We start from the raw sequence: 19,717 nt of genomic DNA, 5'->3' as shown, positions 1-19,717 counted from the left end.
CTAAATCTATTTCGTTTCAAGGCCCACTGCTATACTGTGTGAAATTCCATTTGGACACCAAGCACCATAACTTAGTACTGGACTTCACAACTCTTAGGGCAGAATCCCCAGCAAGAAAGCCTCAGTTCAGATGCCAGACAAGTGGAATCCCAGGTCACCCACACTTCTAGCCAACTGCCTACAAATCTGGTGAGTTCCCAAAATTTTTATTATAGAATTTCATTGCATGGGCATGACCGATTAAACCACCAGCTGTGTGACTGAACTCAATCTCCAGTCCCCAGCTCTCCCTGGAGGCTGAACTAGCTCCAAGACCCAACCCTCTGACCACAGGGCTGGTCTCTCTGGTGAACAGCCCAGGTCCTGAAGCAGACATCCAGGGCTCAAGAATCACCTCATTAGCATAAATGCAGGTGTGTTCTAGGGCTCATGAATAAAAAACACCTGTATATCGTCACCCTGCTTATTTAACTTATATGCAGAGTATACCATGAGAAACGCTGGGCTGGAAGAAGCACATGCTGGAATCAAGATTGCCGGAAGAAATATCAATAACCTCAGATATGCAGATGATACCATTCTTACCGCAGAAACTGAAGCACTAAAGAGCCTCTTGATGAAAGTGAAGGAGTGAAAAAGTTGGCTTAAAGTTCAACATTCAGAAAACTAAGATCATGGCATCTGATCCCATCACTTCATGGCAAATAGATAGGGAAACAGTGGCTAACTTTATTTTTGGGGGCTCCAAAATCACTGCAGACGGTGACTACAATCATGAAATAAAAAGATGCTTACTCCTTGGAATAAAACCTATGACCAACCTAGACAGCATATTAAAAATCAGAGACATTACTTTGTCAACAAAGGTCCGTCTAGTCAAGGCTGTGGTTTCTCCAGTAGTCATGTACGGATGTGAAAGTTGGACTATAAAGGAAGCTGAGCGCAGAAGGATTGATGCTTTTGAACTGTGGTGTTGGAGAAGACTCTTGAGAGTCCCTTGGACTGCAAGGAGATCCAATCAATCCATCCTGAAGGAGATCAGTCCTGGGTGTTCACTGCAATGACTGATGTTGAAGCTGAAACTCCAATACTTTGGCCACCTGACGTGAAGAGCTGAGTCATTTGAAAAGACCCTGATGCTGGGAAAGATTGAAGGCAGGAGGAGAAGGGAACAACAGAGGAAGAGATGGTTGGATGGCATCACCTACTCAATGGAGATGAGTTTGAGTAGACTCTGGGAGTTGGTGATGGACAGGGAGGGCTGGCGTGCTGTGGTCCATGGGGTTCTCGAAGAGTGGGACATTACCGAGTGACTGAACTGAACTGTACTGAAAGATTTAGTCTCCTTCCCAAGAACTAGAAACAGTGGCTAGTCAGATTTCTTAATATTGGACAAAATTTTAAGAAGATTTGTAGGTACTATATTGGAAATTGCAAGTAATGACAGAATGAGATTCTCCTCTGTGCCAACAGTATCATTTACAAATAGCATTAACTCAGCTGTCTCCACTGAGCATAGCGGGTTTCCTCTCTGAATCAGGCTCCAGTGCACTGACTTATCCTTATATTTTATCTGTTCAATTCAGTGGCAGGAGCCAAGCAACTTCTCAGTGTAAACCATTCTAAGAACCACGAGTATCAGCAACAGCATAGATTAACCAAAAACCTTAGCTTCTTTTTCATTAAAATGAGGCTATTTCCTCTGAACAAATATTTAGTGAGTTTCTATTATTAGTAATAAAATATACTTGAAACTCTCTTCTGTGAAGGCGCTCAGAGTCTACTGAGGAAAGACAATTACATAAATATAACTATTATATACACAAAATACATATAATGAGGCTACTCTTTGTTAATGGCCACTAGGCATCAGACAGGATTAAGACTTTTTACACACATTCATTCATTTAATCCTCATGCCGTACAGCTAGGTGGGAGAGGGGATTGCCTAAAACAGTGATCTTCAAAAAGCTCACTTTTTGCTTAAGTAGTGAAACTCCTTGTACCCAGGCAGATGAGACAATCAATTTGCAAAAGGTCAAGTATCTTATTCAGAATTACCTAAATGGTTAGTATCAAGTATAAAGAATTAGGAAACCAGGTTTCCTCCTTTGAGTTGCTTTTGCAATTAAACTATGTGCTTTTTCTCATAAGATGGGGACATTTAAGAAGTTTATTTTTCTTAATTTTTTAAAAAATTTTATTTTATATTGGAGTATAGTTGATTAACAATGCTCTATTAGTTTCAGGTGTATAGCAAAGTGATTTAGTTACATATATAAATGTATATTCTTTTCCAAATTCTTTTCCCATTTAGGTTATTACAGAATATTGAACCGATTTCCCTGTGCTATACAGTAGGCCCTTGTTGGCTATCTATTTTAAAAATACATCCATGCCAATTCCAAACTTTCAATCTATCGCTCTGATCATTTCCCACTGGTAACCATAAGAACAGTTTCTATAGCAGCTAATTTTCCTTAACATTTGATATTCTTTGACCTAATTAACCAAAATCTATAAAAGCTATAGGCATGGTAAAAAAAAAAAAAAAAAAAAAAAAAACACATTTTTCTCATGCAATCATGAACAACTTGATACTTTCAGGAATAATATCCAGTGTACAATTTTTAGTTAAGTGACTTAAAAGGTATCATCAACCACACCATATTCCAAAATAGAAAAGTCTGGCATCTTTACTCTCAGTTTCATCCAGGAAGAAACTAAATCCTGTCATATCTCTCTCTGAAATAGCCTCCGAATGTGTTATCACAATTGTAAAGGCCATTAGTCTAATCTGGTTCCTAGAAAAAAGATGTACTATTATTTTGTTCTCATTTTTAACACTATATGTGTTATATAAAGATTTTTATACATGAACATTTTAAATTCTGATTCTGTTGCTAAAGAAAGAGGAGCTACTTTTTCTTCCTCTGTCTTATACAATATCAAATGCATTAATCATCACAAATTTTATAACAGACTTGTAAAATATTGAAGATTATTTAAGACACTGGGTGCGGTACACTATTCAGAAAAACATCCATAATTATTCCCTTTCCTGTATTACTTAACACTCCTTTTGTTCTTACTGTCCACAGGTGAAGTCTCCTGGCCTTGTGACCAATCAGAACATAGAGGAAGTGATTCTGTGCCACCTCTGAGCCTAATCTCCAAGAGAACGTGTAAGCTTCATTTTCTCTTTGAACTTCGCCCAGCCACCCCATAAACAAACCCTCTTTAGACATACTGCAGGATAACAGACCCCATGGGAGCATACAAGACATCCAGGTGAGGCTAGCCTAGGCCAGCCAACTCCTACATGACAATGCAGAAGATATAAATAGACAACTCTCCAAAGAAGACACACAGATAGCCAGAAGATATATGAAAAGATGCTCAACATCACTAATTACTAGAGAAATGCAAATCAAAACTATAATTAGGTACAACCTCACCCCAGTGAGAATAGCCATCAACAAAAAGTCTACAAATAATAAATGCCGGAGAGGGTGTGGAGAAAAGGGAACCTTCCTATACTATTGGTGGGAATGCAAATTGGTACAGCCACTATGGAGAACAGTATGGAGGTTCCTTAAAAAACTCAAAGTAGAGCTACCACATGATCCTGCCATCCCATTCCTGGCCGTATATCTGGAGAAAACTATAACCTGAAAAGACATGTACCCCAATGTTCACTGCAATACTATTTACAATGGCCAAGACATGGGAACAGCCTAAATGTCCATCAACAGATAAATGGATAAAGATGTGGTACTCATAAACAACAGAATATTACACAGCCATAAAAAAGAATGAAATAATGCCATTTTCAGCAACATGAATCAATCTAGAGATTATCATACTAAATAAGTCAAAGATAAATATTTCAATGTAAAAAATATGTTATCATTTATGTGGAATCTAAAATATGACACAAATGAACTTATTTACAAAACAGAAATTCACAGACACAGAAAACAAACTTATGGCTACCAAAGGGGAAAGATGGCAGAGACGGACACACTAAAAATGGGAGTAACATGGTGTACAGTGTCAGTCGCTGAGTCGTGTCCCCACGGACTGTAGCCCACCAGGTTTCTCTGTCCATGGAATTCTCCAGGCAAGAATGCTGGAGTGGGTTGCCATTTCCTTCTCCAGGTGATCTTCCCAACCCAGGGATCGAACCCAGGTCTCCTGCACTGCAGGCAGATTCTTTACTATCTAAGCCACCACATTCACATATAAGGGCCTACAGTACAGCAGAAGGAACTATACTCAATATCTTATAATAAAACTATATGGTAAAATAATCTGAAAAAGGTATTTGTATATAAATATATATGAATGTATATATACATATACAGATATATATGAATCATTTAACTGTATACCTATATATTGTAATCAACTATACATCAATAAAAGAATTTTTTTAATTAAAACAAGAATTGGCCAACTGAGCAACTCTGTATGATTTTGGATTATTTCCTTAGTATCCTTCTATATATACAAAATTGACAAATATAAATATATTTAATAGATTTTATTAATAATTATCTTACTTCCATAGACTGAATGTTGGGAGCCTTCCCTGAGATTCATACATTAAATCCTAATGCCCAACATGTGGAATAGAAGGTGGAGGTGGAAGGTCTTTGGGAAGTGATAGGTCACGAAGGCAGAGTTCTCACAAATGCAGTTAGTATCACTACAAAAGAAGCTCTGGAGAACTCCTTTGCCCCTTTCACCATGTGAGGCTACAGCAAGAAGATGTCTATCTATGAACCAGGAAGTTGGCTCTCACCAGATTCTCACTGAATTGGCCAGTGCCTTGGACTTTCCAGCCTCTAGAAGTGGGAGAAATAAATATTTATCGTCTCTAAACATTCTATTGTTTCCCTCTATTTCTTTGCATTGTTCATTTAAAAAGGCATTCTTATCTCTCCTTGCTATTCTTTGGAACTCTGCATTCAGATGGGTGTATCTTTCCTTTTCTCCTTTACCTTTCACTTCTCTTCTTTTCTCAGCTATTTGTAAGGCCTCCTTAGACTACCATTTTGCTTCTTTGCATTTCTTTTTCTTGGGGATGGTTTTCATCAGCGCCTCCTGTACAGTGATGCTGGGAAAGATTGAAGGCAGGAGGAGAAGGGGATGACAGAGGACGAGATGGTTGGATGGCATTACTGACTCAATGGACATGAGTTTGAGCAAACTCTGGGAGATGGTGAAGGATGGGGAAGCCTGGCGTGCTGCAATCCATGGGGTCACAAAAAGTCAGACACAACTGAATGATTGAACAGCAATAAGCCAACCAGTCTACGGTATTTTGTTATAGCGGACCAAATGAACTAAGACATCTATTAACTTACACTCAACAGAATGGTATAATGGTGTCTGAAAAATAATAAAAGCTGAGTGATGCTCATTGAGGGCAAGTCTATTCATATTAAAGAAAGTTCGAATTTTGGTCTGTTTAAAAACAGCATTAATTTCAAGTATATCAGTTCAGTTCAGTCGCTCAATCGTGTCTGACTCCTTGCGACCCCATGAATCACAGCACGCCAGGCCTCCCTGTCCATCACCAAATCCTGGAGTCTACCCAAACCCATGTCCATTGAGACGGTGATGCCATCCAGGCATCTCATCCTCTGTCGTCCCCTTCTCCTCTTGCCCCCAATCCCTCCCAGCATCAGGGTCTTTTCCAATGAGTCAGCTCTTCACATCAGGTGGCCAAAGTATTGGAGTTTCAGCTTCAGCATTGGTCCTTCCAATGAACACCCAGGACTGATCTCCTTTAGGATGGACTGGTTGGACCTCCTTGCAGTTCAAGGGACTCTCAAGAGTCTTCTCCAACACCACAGTTCAAAAGCATCAGTTCTTCAGCACTCAGCTTTCTTCACAGTCCAACTCTCATATCCATACATGACCACTGGAAAAACCATAGCCTTGACTAGATGGACCTTTGTTGGCAAAATAATGTCTCTGCTTTTTAATATGCTGTCTAGGTTAGTCATAACTTTCCTTCCAAAGAGTAAGCATCTTTTAATTTCATGGCTGCAATCACCATGTGCAGTGATTTTGGAGCCCCCAAAAATAAAGTCTGACACTGTTTCCACTGTCTCCCCATCTATTTGCCATGAAGTGATGGGACCAGATGCCATGACCTTAGTTTTCTGAATGTTGAGCTTTAAGCCTACTTTACCACTCTCCTCTTTCACTTTCATCAAGAGGCTTTTTAGTTCCTCTTCACTTTCTGCCATAAGGGTGGTGTCGTCTGCATATCTGAGGTTATTGATATTTCTTCTGGCAATCTTGATTTCAGCTTGTGCTTCTTCCAGCCCAGCATTTCTCATGATGTACTCTGCATATAAGTTAAATAAGCAGGGTGACAATATACAGCCTTGACATACTCCTTTTCCTCTTTGGAACCAGTCTGTTGTTCCATGTCCAGTTCTAACTGTTGCTTCCTGACCTGCATATAGGTTTCTCAAGAGACAGGTCAGATGGTCTGGTATTCCCATCTCTTTCAGAATTTTCCAGTTTATTGTGATCCACACAGTCAAAGGCTTTGGCATAGTCAATAAAGCAGAAATAGATGTTTTTCTGGAATTCTCACGCTTTTTTATGATCCAGCAGATGTTGGCAATTTGATCTCTGGTTCCTCTGCCTTTTCTAAAACCAGCTTGAACATCTGGAAGTTCACAGTTCACGTATTGCTGAAGCCTGGTTTGGAGAATTTTGAGCATTACTTTACTAGTGTGTGAGATGGGTGCAATTGTGCAATAGTTTGAGCATTCTTTGGCCTTGCCTTTCTTTGGGATTGGAATGAAAACTGACCTTTTCCCATCCTGTGGCCACTGCTGAGTTTTCCAAATTTGCTGGCATATTGAGTGCAGCACTTTCACAGCATCGTCTTTCAGGATTTGAAATAGCTCAACTGGAATTCCATCACCTCCACTAGCTTTGTTCGCAGTGATGCTTTCTAAGGCCCACTTGACTTCACATTCCAGGATGTCTGGCTCTAGGTGAGTGATCACACTATCGAGATTATCTGGGTCATGAAGATCTTTTTTGTACAGTTCTTCTGTGTATTCCTGCCACCTCTTCTTAATATCTTCTGCTTCTGTTAGGTCCATACCATTTCTATCCTTTATCGAGTCCATCTTTGCATGAAATGTTCCATTGATATCTCTAATTATCTTGAAGAGATCTCTAGTACATACAATAAATCATATTGTATATCAAGTATATACAATAAATTAAGTATTAAAAATATATATCCAACTGTGTCTATACTTACATAAAATTTACTTATACTAGAAACAGCTAATATTTGAAGATAGTTTTTCATAAAATCAATTGTAACTATCTCTTGCGATCTTCATTCATTTACCAGGCATGGACTATCAAGCACTACGCACATGTACTACATGCCAGGCTCTGTTCAAGATGCTGAGAATGTAGTGGAGAAGAAGGAAGTCAGGAGGTCTATGCACTAGTTTATATTCCAGCAGATCACACTTAACATTGTTAAAGTTTCTAAGCAAAATCTTTTGAAATTTCAACTATTAAATATATTTAAAGGTTTGAGTAAGGATTTAATTTTAAGATTAGATTATCTACTACTTTATCTCATAAAAGCACATGGAAATAAGTAGTAACTAGCAGTGATTAAGAAAAAATGCCGTCTCAAAACTATCTTCCAATTACCATGATATGCAACATACTTAATTATCCCCAAAGTATACACAAATGATGTAGAACCAATAAAGATCATAAATAATTAAGTAATATTAAGATTTATTGCTCAGAATAATCAGGAGTCTATTCAGTTTAAAATAATTTTTTTTTCAGAGCTTTGGTACTCAAATAGGCAAAATTCTGGAAATGTCTGGGGCTGGGGATAGACAGACATGAGACTTCAATGTCCTTGTAAGGTTCTATTTCTTAAACTCTAAGTGGTAGGTACAAAGATACTTGCTTTATTAGTCTACACTTCTGCATGCCTGAAATAGTAAAAAAAAAAAAAAAAATAAGACTCACCGATCAATTACAATCTCTTTCTGCCTTAGTAGTCCTTCTTTTATTTTCAGCACTGACTCCCACTTACTGAAATCTTGATAGCCAGGAGGTGAATAACTTTGATGAGATGATCCAGACAAAACCTGTACAAACACGTTTACACTATTAGTATACTAAAAGTGGCTAAAGGTAATATTTATGTCATCTAGTATTTTCCCAATGATTTTTATTTTAAAAAAAGAGAATTCCCCATTTGATTAAAAAAATTTTTTTAATTACACCTGTGAATACAACATAACATGAAGAATTTTAAGGAAGTTCTAAAGTAAATGTACAAATCTAATCAAGAATTGGTGGACAACAGAACACATTATAATACTAAATGTAAGATGTTGTTCTCATTATCTTGTGGAAGCTTTCTGGAAATAAGAAAATTAATCATTGCCTAAGGAAGGAGTACAATAAAAATATAATATACCAAGGATAGACTGTACACGTATTACCAGAAGGGTTTCCACATCTTGAAATTGTCATTCATCACATCATCCTTTAATTACATTAAAATTTCAAAAGCTAAAATATTTTCCCAAAGTAGTAAATATAGCCATAGAAAATGACTATTAATTAGATAATCTAGATGACTGCTGATCTCTAGTGTATCATTTAGGAAAAAAAATCTGTTCAGACTTTTAAAAATATTTAAGATATTTAAACAGCATAAACAACAAAAAAACCAATGTAACATATCTTCAAACTTCTATCACTGAAACAAAATTAAAATTTTAATACTGGTGGTACTGGTTGAACTGACTCCTCAAAATTATGCTGAAGTTCTAACCCCCAATACCTCAGAAGGTAGCCTCATTTAGAAATACAGACTCTGCAGATAAAATCAAGATGAAGTCATTCAGTTCAGTTCAGTTCAGTCGCTCAATCGTGTCCAACTCTTTGCGACCCCATGAATCACAGCACGCCAGGCCTCCCTGTCCATCACAACTCCCGGAGTTTACTCAAACTCATGTCCATAGAATCGGTGATGCCATCCAGCCATCTCAGTCTCTGTCATCCCCTTCTCCTCCTGCCCCCAATCCCTCCCAGCATCAGGGTCTTTTCCAATGAGTCAGCTCTTTGTATCAGGTGGCCAAAGTATTGGAGTTTCAGCTTCAGCATCGGTCCTTCCAATGAACACCCAGGACTGATCTCCTCTAGGATCTCCTTGCAGTCCAAGGGACTCTCAAGAGTCTTCTCCAACACCACAGTTCAAAAGCATCAATTCTTCGGCGTTCAGCTTTCTTCACCGTCCAACTCTCACATCCATACAGGACTACTAGAAAAACCATAGCTTTGACTAGATGGACCTTTGTTGGCAAAGTAATGTCTCTGCTTTTTAATATGCTGTCTAGGTTGGTCATAGGTTTTATTCCAAGGAGTAAGCATCTTTTAATTTCATGGCTGCAATCACCATCCACAGTGATTTTGGATCCCAGGAAAATAAAGTCAGCCACTGTTTCCACTGTTTCCCCATCTATTTGCCATGAAGTGATGGGACCGGATGCCATGATCTTAGTTTCTGAATGTTGAGCTTTAAGCCAACTTTTTCACTCTCCTCTTTCACTTTCATCAAGAGGCTTTTTAGTTCCTCTTCACTTTCTGCCATAGGAGTGGTGTCGTCTGCATATCTGAGGTTACTGACATTTCTCCAGGCAATCTTGACTCCAGCTTGTGCAAGTCATTAGACTAACACAAAAGGGGAAACGTGAACACAGACGTGCACAGAGGGAAGACTGTGTAAAGAGATGAACATGATTGTCAGAAAGTCACTAGAAACCAGTCTGAAACAGACTTTTATTCACAGCCCTCAGAAGGAATTATTCTGCTGACACCTTGATTCTGAACTTTTAACCTCCAGAACTGTGACATAAATTTCTGTTGTGTAAGCTACCTTGTTTGTGTGTTAGGGCAGCTCTAAGAAACTAATACAATGGGTAAATCAAACAGGAACACAAATTCCTTGGCAAGCTAAGAGAGGCTACATGAACACAAAAAAAGCAACTTTCAAGGAATTCAAACTAGTAGCAATATCTTTATCCTTTGCTTTCCAAAGATCTATTGACAAGACTTGCTTCTGAATAAACCAGTAACCAGGTGACGTCAACTAGTCCTAGATTAAACCTTTAAAATGCCTTTCAAGTAAGACTAGGACAGGATGTTTCAGGCAGCAGAAGATGAACAGACTAAGAATGATAGAAACTAGGTGGTAACAGGGTACATAACTTTGTCAAATGGGCAGATATTTGGAGCCGAGATGACACAGAAGGTTATAGAGACAGGTTAGTCAGAGATTTAGTTTTTGAATTTCACTCTTCTGCCTAATATACAACTCAGGCTGACACTGGGCCAACATGCACCGGTACGGATATTCTAGTCATTGCAGTACCGAAGCATTTTCACCATGGTTGAAAACAGATGCCGCCCAAACGCCTTGAAAAGGGCTTCCCTAGTGGCTAGATGGTAAGGAATCTCCCTGCAATGCAAGAGACCCAGGTTCAATCCCTGGGTCAGGAAGAGCCCCTGGAGAATAAAATAGAAACCCACTCCAGTATTCTTGCCTGGAGCTACAGTCCACGGGGTCACAAAGAGTCAGACATAACTGAGTGACTAACACTTTCAAACCCCCTGAATGTCCTACCCACAACCCAGGCCACTCCTCAGAGCTTTCCATCACCCAACAAAGAGTGACTTCCTGGCATAAATGGGGGCATTCAGGATACCACTCATGGCATCCTTCCTGACTGGCTGGTTTCTACTAATCAGTCTCTCAAATTCTCCCATCTCGACACTATCTACCAGCTTATATTTAGTCGCCAGAGCCAGGATTCAAATACAGGCAGCCCAAGAAAAGAGCACCACACTGCCTCACTCTTTCTGCTATGGCCCAGCTGACCAAGAAGCGATTTCAAATTTTGTATCATAGGAGTTGGAAAAAATGTTTGACAGTAACTGCCCTTAAAAACTGAAGAGACAATTAAGCACTATAAACAATATTGTTGATATTAAGAGAAAGTCTCTGCTTATCACAACTCCATGTTACTTAAAGACTATCAGTTTAATGGGTAGTCATTTCATGCAATTTAGTCAAACTGTAGCTCAAACAGGAATTCATTAAAAGTGGTAACAACTAAAACCATATTAATAATTCTAAAACTCAACATAAGTTGTGGAAATTATCAGAATGATGTGGTGAACTGTTTGTGCTATAATTTTTCACTTGTAGAAATAAAAGCAAATATATATTTAATTTATATATTGAATTATATATTAATCTCCTGGTAACAGGTTACAGATATTTTAAATACTGGGTTTTGTATATCATTTTCATGCCTAACAGAAAACTTCTAAGATAGCTTGAGCATCTACGATATCCTCTTCCAAGAATCTATCAAAGTTTCCTCCACTGTGGATTACAAGTCAGGAAAGACCTATACCATGAAGTTTTAAGCTATGCTTTACTTTACACATCTTGTACTTATTTCAGTAAAACAAGTGCCTAGACAATAGATGATGATCTTTACAAGATGACATGAATTACTCTATTCTTCCACAAGTTAGCTGCTAAAAATTTTTCCCACAGTTGACAACTCCCTAAGGAGGTCTCTTCTTACTTTATAAAACTTCTTGGCATCAAGAAAGAAGTAAAGAGAAGAAAAAAGTAGGTCTGCAGGAGAAAAGCAAACGACAATATAGTTGGTTTACAGCACTTCAACTAGTGACAACATGGACTGCTGAAGTACTGAGTTGGCCAAAAAGTTCGTTCAGGTTTTCTGTAACAGTGTATGGAAAAACTCGAATGAACTTTTTGGCCAATTCAGTGCCTGCCAGATACATTTATGAATATACGTAAAACAAAATTTGAGACTTTATTCTTCCAATTTGTAGCTTCCTTGATCTAAACTCTTTAGAAAACAAAACAAAACCAAAAAATGAGCAAATAGGAAGAAAGGAAAGGAAACCTTTCTCTGTAATTAAGATGCAGTAAACAATTAGCAAATCAGTTGCATGACAGTCTTCTTACTAAACTTTAATCCTGACTCATAAAATAGTCTAAAAATGAGAATAAATCCTGACAATCAAATGCTGCAGGCAGTGTGTGATCAGTCGCTCAGTTGTGTCGAACTCTGCAACCCCATGGACAATAGCCCGCCAGGCTCCTCTGTCCGTGGGAATTCTCCAGACAAGAATACTGGAGTGGGTTGCCATGCCCTCTACCAGGGGATCTTCCCAACCCAGGGATCAAACCCAGGTCTCCCACACTGCAGGCAGATTCTTATCATCTAAGCCAGGGAAGCCTCAATCCTGATTCATAAAAATAGTTTAAAAATGAGAATGAATCCTAACAACCAAATGCTGCAGGTAGAGTTACATGTAATTTTAAAAACCTGTTTGTATCTGCCCTACACTGAAAATGACAATTATGGAAACATGTTACCTGTTAAGGCTTTTATAATGAGGCCTTAGTGTATGCTACTCTAAATGAAGTTATAGAACACAATTTGAATCAACTAGTTAAGAGTTATTAAAATCCTAGCAAAGCAGCTACCGTACCTTTATGATTTTGCACACCATATAAATGACTACGTTACTTAAGATATACAGAAAAGAAACAACTGATGCAATTTTACTTTTAATATACAATATATATTATGTATATGTATATGTATATATATATATATATATATATATATAGCAAACTGGAAGTTTGTATCCTTTGACCTACATCTTCCCATCTCCCCACCACCCTAATCTCTGGTGACCACCACTCTAGTTTCTATTTCTATAAGTTTGGCATTTTTAGATTCCACATATAAGTGACATCATATGGGATTTGTCTTCCTCCGACTTATTTGGTCAACTAACTTTCACAAGGGGTGCAAAGCTGATTAAATGGGGAACTGAATTTGGTATCTAATCAAAAGAAGTGATAAATGTATGTCTACAAAGACCTACAGGCGAATACTTCATCACCCCAAACTGGAAACAAACCATTAACTGATAAATGGATAAACTGTGCCACATCCACAAAATGCAATACGAACTTAACAAAAACAAAATGTATACCTAACCACTGCGGGCCTAAACTTTATTTTTCTGTCTACCTCAAAGTAAGACTGCGGTGAAATCAAGGTCGTGCCTGCCTGGGGAAAATGCGTAAGTAGTCCAGGATGCACTGTGGATCAGACAATGCACTACCTCAGCTATAATTTCCTACCTATCCATCACGCCGGTACTATTTTACATCGACAAATAACTAAGAGAGAAAAGGTCAGGTGAAGTGAATACTGTATACCAAGGATGCAAAAACAGAGTTGGTGATGAAGAGCAGCAGAATATGCCACTCCAAAATACAATTGTAGGCGCTCATCAACATGCCACCATAATTAATGACATATTAATTATTTTGCGCTGTAGGCACCTGAAATCTAGCCAATGCAGGCAGAGGCTTTCTCTGAACTCTACTCTCTGCCTAAAGATAGATCCTCCCAAAGGAACTCAACTGTCATAAACCCCTCCCTGGGAGTTTCATCGATCAGAGAGGATTGGCTCTTATCACAGAAAAGAAGACTAGAAGCCGACAGTGTACCCAGACAAACTTCCTCACGGGTTATCATCTGTCCTATCTATTCTTCTAAGACCTATTCATCTCTTAAAAATAATGCATCTACCTTGAGAGGCCTGTATCCTTCCTCTGCTTTTCCTGAATTGAGCAGTATCTAATCCTGAATTCTAAAGCCACCACTCTGAGTTCCTCACTTTTCCCTGAGTATCTTCCACGGGTACACAAGGTACACATGTTAATAAACTTCTATTTGTTTCTCTTGTAATCTATCTTTTATTACAAGGGTCTCAGCTAAGAACTAAGAATGGTAGAGAAAAAATTATTTGTCCTCCCATACAACAACCTACAAGCTGGTTCTTAAGAGCTGTTGATACTTAAGAAGAACAAAGAAGCTGTCCAATAGGACAGGGCACAATCCTGCTCCCAAATACGAAAAGGAAGAATGTATTTTATGTTCAAATAATGCCTTCCCTATAACCAGTAGTAAACATTTTTATCTTAAGTATTTAGAAAACAATTAAGAATTTCCATTCAATAAAGTTGTAACGCGTCAGGAGAGGAATACCATTTTGTGGCAGAATGTCAAGTCATCAGTCATGTTTCTACTTGCCCATAACTAATGTAAGTAATCAAACCGAAAGTAATTTAAACATATGAATATATAATTTATAGCTTGTGAATAATAATAAAACTTTAACTAGACATGAACATGAAATCTAGGAGGTAATTATAAAGGTATGTAGCTGTGAGCGAACTCCAAGTATGGAACAGAAAGGAAGTCATCGAAGTCATGAACATTTCAAAATCTGTTCAGCAAAACAAGGACACCTTTTACAAGAAACATTTTTAATACATAATTGGTAGTTACCACACTCAGGGAGGGAGGGGAACTCCTCATTTAGATGTTTTACCTAGAAATGCGTAACATACACTGTTGCAGCGGTGGTTTAGAAAAGAAAACAGTGGACTAGCCACAGAGTCCAGCCAGCATGTTCTTGCTCAGTCACTTTCGACTCTGTAACCCCACCAGCTGGGGCCCACCCGGCTCCTCCACCAATGGAACTTTCCAGGCAAGAATACTGGAGTGGGTTGCCATTTCCTACTCCAGGGGATCTCCCCGACCAAGGGATTGAACCTGTGTCTCTGATATCCCCTGCACTAGCAGGCAGATTCCTTACCACTGTGCCACCTGGGAAACCCAGTCTAGCCAGTATACTAGCATAACTTTTCTGCATCTAGATCCCAACCACCCAGAATTCTAACATATGTATGGCCACCTCATTGTAAACAGCAAATTCCAGTCTAATAATTGAATAGGAAAAACATGCATCTACAACAGTCCCAAATATATCTGTTTAGATGAGACCCAGATGCTATGAAAAGTTGCCAAAATATGTCACATAATGGTCAAACATGCTTCTAAAATAAGCGCACTATTTGCCTCTGAAAATAGCTCCAAATTCTTTGGCCTCAGCCTGGACAAATACTGTTAAACTTAGATAATCTAGTGCTGCCACACTTAACTGGACTACAACCTCTGCAATTCTTCAAGTTTGTTATCTCTCTTTCATTTGCCTTTGTTACTCAGCTCATTTGTCACTCACAACATGTCAAATAACACAGCAAATCTTCCTCCCTTTCCTGGAATAATCTATCTGAAGAGATACTCTAGGAGTGTTTTTTGGTAAAAGTATCAGGATACCTCACCCAGAGGTAAATTCACAAAGCTCAACAATGTAGATGAAAACAAATTACAAATTATGTAGAATTTAGAGTTTTTATTCAAAGAGAAGGAAAAACACGGATTACAGAACCATCATTAAAACAAAATCTGTATCTTACATATTGTATTATTACTAAAAGAATGTGCATAAAATTAAAAAAATTCTATCTTTAAGCCCATGTAATTATTTATGGAATGTATTACTACATATTTCTCTAAACAAAATAAAAACAAATCATATAAAAAATTCTATCCATAAACTCTATCAGAGTGACTAATTTATAAACAAAAGTCTGCATCATAACTCTTGAAATTTAAATTACAGAAGGAACTGAGTTTTTAATTATCTCACTATTTCTTTGTCTATGTTATTAATTAATTCTGTAATGCTATTTTTGCCATCCTGATATGCTTTACTGAAATAACAATATGAATATATCAAGTTACTTCAAGGGTAAAAGACTCTAAAAAATGATAAAAAGAAACTGATGAGAGGAATACATAGCTACATTTTATATCTTAAAAGTACATGTACATGAAAACAGAACTGTAAAAGTATTACTGATTTCCACCATGCTACACAGCTAAGTTACTATTAGTTTAACTCTTCTTTTGGAGGAAAAGACATTTTTCCTCTGAAAAATCAATCTGGTTGATGCATAATCTTTGTTAGCATCAGCATGTTTTTTAAAAATGCCAACAAAGGAATGATCTATGCATGAAACATGATCTCATTACAGTTGTAACACAAAAGTGAAGGGGATAAATGATATATCCAAGATTGAGGAGCAAATCATTTTCCCTAAGCAAATTAATCAGAAGACTCAGAGTAGAAGTGTTTAAGTATTCACATTTAATAATGGATTTCGCCTATAAAAAAAAGAGAATGCAGTATTTTCCAAACCTTTTGCATAATTACCTAAGGATAACAAATTTACCAGATTATAGAACCAGATTCTACTAAAACAGTGCGGTAGTATGAGCACTGACATATTCCACTTATTTTTAAAACCAGATTACCAAAATGTCTTATCAATTTTTTTTTATCATATTGTACCACTGAGAGGTAAAAGAAAAGTATAAAATAATAAATGTGTTTTGGGACCAAAGTACTGCCTACATTATTTAAAAATGTTATGTAGGATTTTTCTAAAAGGATACAAAAGGAATTATGAATGATGGTTATCTTGTGAGGAGACAGGGAGTTGGCTTCTACTTTATATCAATTGGGATTAACTGACTTTGCCTGGCATACATATACTACTTTTTTCTTTTCTGACAGTGCAGTTAAGGGCCATTAAGTACTTTCTTCTTTCATATGTTAAAAACAGTTTTTTTTTAAATATATATATTTCAAGAGTCAACAATGGGTAATCTCAGAGTAAAACTGTTGAGAGTTTAGAGAGGCCAGTTGACTGCTGCTCAATTTAAACATCCCTTCACGTATTTTTCTAAAAAGTATCAGCACCAGCAATGTTAAGAGATTTTTAAAATTTTTTGTGGTAATGCCCAGAGTCTAGTTCATTCCTTAGACCATAGCACACAATCAACAAAAAGAGAATGACTAATGATGATCCCTCAAGTATGTTTCTGAGTTTCCAAAAAAATCCAAAATTATTTGAACAGCACAGACAGGTATTGCAATTAGAGCATTATGATAGTACTTATGACAGTGGTTCCTATCCCAGTTTAGTCTGCATCATGGTAAGCCTGGCCTCATTCTTTTAAAACTCTTGGTACACAACACAGAATCTGGTAATATTTGCTAAATATTAAGCAATCTAAAAATTTACAAACTTCAAAAGGTTACCACCCCTGAAATTATCATTACTTAAAACCTCTATATAATATATACATTTTACAGCAAATAAAAAAGATATGTATACACTCTAAAGATCATAGTTCAAAGATTAACCAACAAATTTACACTTGAATAAAAATGATGCTTTCCAAACCTTGAGGTTCAGCCTCATTTCTCTCAGACCCAGGAGTAATCTACATAACTAATTTTAGTTTGCATTTTAGACATACATTTGGGAAAAAAAGTCTTCAGTGACTATGTTGTACTTCTATTCTGTACATGTAAAGTCTCAAGAGCACTTTTTGATTCCCATTCAGCACACAGATTCATATAATCCAAACACTGAATTTTTAGATATTTTATGTTTTCAAGTTAGATTTTAAAAACTGACATAGTAATGCTGGAGTCAACAATCAACTCTTCAGATATCTATGGCCCCAACTAAGCAATAAACCTATAAAAACAAATACTTTAACAGGGAAGCCTGAACAACCAAGTTTGCCTAAAGTATGCTCTTGATCTTAATGCTAATGGCTGGTCCTGGAACCTACTCACTTCCTCTGACCAACTCAAGGGCAAATGAAAACAGCAGATGATGACATGTTCACATCCTTTTACTGTGCTATATAAGCTTTTAATCTGGAGATGGGTTAAGGAGGAAGTACAGACTTACTGCGATGTATCAAAACAGTGCACAACATGTACAATTCTCAATGCATTAAATTGCTGATAGAAACTTAACATCTGCACATTAGAAAGTTGGGCTTATTAATCTTTTCTGCTGGGACATCTTGCTTTATAAGATAAACACAAATTCCACATATCAAAATCCATTTTACATAACCTTTTCAAGAATGCATCTATGCTAAAAACTCAAGTGTCACTTGCATTTGTATTCCATAACTTCCTTTGATTTAGCCGGTTACAAGCTTATTTGTAACAGCAAAAAATATTTAAAATGTCCATTAACCTTAACTTCTATGGGATAAGTAGTATGAGGAGTGAAGAAAAAATAAACCAGCCCCCATTCATGAAATATATGCAAAGAAAAAATAAATACCTAATAAACATATAAAGTACCCCTCCAACTTCTTTTTCTGAGTTTCCTAAATTGTAAGGGATACTTAATACTTATGCAATTAAAAATTAAGAACAAACCAACAGGCTTCTCCCTACACATTTGTGAATAATAAAGGCAAGAAAGAAAGGAATAGATTCCAGACAGAAGACATAAAACACACAAATGGCAGAGCTGTCGAATACAGTTAGGAGTAGATGACAACACCAAATTAGGAAAAACCTCTGCATGCAATGCCTGTAAAATTTGGGTTTTTAATTTTGAGGGACATGTTGATAATAAAGAAAAGTTCTCAGCATGTGAGAACCAAATTTCCCCGTGAGAAGGCAACTTGGATATCAGGGTAAACAACAGGAGAGGGTCAAGACAGTAGGTTTTTTAAAAGCTCAGAGGAGAGCTGATGAGGCCATGGGAACACAGATTTTGAATCCGCAATCTGCATTTGATTTCCTAGTGGACCAGAGTCTGTGAGAAGACAGAAACAAGGATCGGTCCCAAATTTCCATTTTGGATGACAAATAATGATGCCAACAAAGAGACTGGGAATGCAAGGAGCGCAAGCACTGGGGTGTAATGAATGTAACGGAGGTGGGGTACCGCGGGGTCTACAAATCTTTGAATTGGATTGGAATCTTCCTAACAAAGGAATAACCTCATGGTCTACAGAGTACTGAAGCAAGTATCTGGAGACCTGAGGGTCGCCTTCTATTGTTAAATTGGCTGTTATGTATATGTGTGTGAATGAGATTTTCCATTTCTTACTTTGGCTTCAGTTCTGTCAACTTCTTTTGTATAAAATATGTAGCTCTCTTAGAAATCATATTGGTGCTAATTTGACTCTCAATCCTGAATTTTCTTGTCCTCCTAGTGTTACCTTGCACTAGTGGTTAACTTCCAAATGTTAAATGTTTATCTGTACATTACTTGTTTATTGACAGACAAATTCTTAAAAAAACCACAGAGCATGCTACAGCATTTCTTTCCATCACTTAGGGTGTGCTTCATAAATTTCTCCCAAATTGTGCAAACCTACATGACAAGCACTTCCTTTAAACTAACTGGCTTCTCTTGATGTCAAACTCTTCCCCATTGCTAATTGGGTTATTAATATTTAATAAGGCAAGAGTCTGTCCAGAATTCAGCATTTATTTAAAAAAAAAAATAAAATGGTTTAGCTTTCAAGCATCTGACAGGTCAATTTCTAAAGCAAAATCTACCTTCCCTTAAGTTTTATAAGTTACTTTACTATTGATCTTTTCTTACCCCCAACTTGATGAATAACTCCTATTCTCTCTTCTCTATGACTTTAGGCACTTCCCCATCCCTTAAGTCACAGACTACTATTCTTATCATTTTTTCTCTTAGATGTTTCTTCAACTAATTCTCCTTTAGGTAGCTTTAAAATTTAATGCAGTAATATCTAAAACTTTCAATAGAACAAAATCCTTAAGACTTCAGTAAAATCCTGGGGGTCTA

General features: G+C 37.2%; 1 protein-coding gene across 2 annotated transcripts in view; it reads right to left on the bottom strand.

Moving 5' to 3' along the window:
• The window catches only part of CEP85L (centrosomal protein 85 like), a 141,913-nt gene that overhangs the window by 43,227 nt on the left and 78,969 nt on the right, over window positions 1-19,717 (bottom strand). For both annotated transcript variants that reach the window (XM_043890510.1, XM_043890509.1), the window contains exon 4: window positions 8,047-8,168. In XM_043890510.1, coding sequence (XP_043746445.1) covers window positions 8,047-8,168 — 122 coding nt within the window. The remainder of the gene's footprint in view (window positions 1-8,046; window positions 8,169-19,717) is intronic.

The sequence above is a fragment of the Cervus elaphus genome, chromosome 28 (assembly GCF_910594005.1).
Source record: "Cervus elaphus chromosome 28, mCerEla1.1, whole genome shotgun sequence".
NCBI lineage: Eukaryota > Metazoa > Chordata > Mammalia > Artiodactyla > Cervidae > Cervus > Cervus elaphus.
Note: the sequence above shows the minus strand (reverse complement) of the source record. Positions and strands in the feature narration are given on the sequence as shown.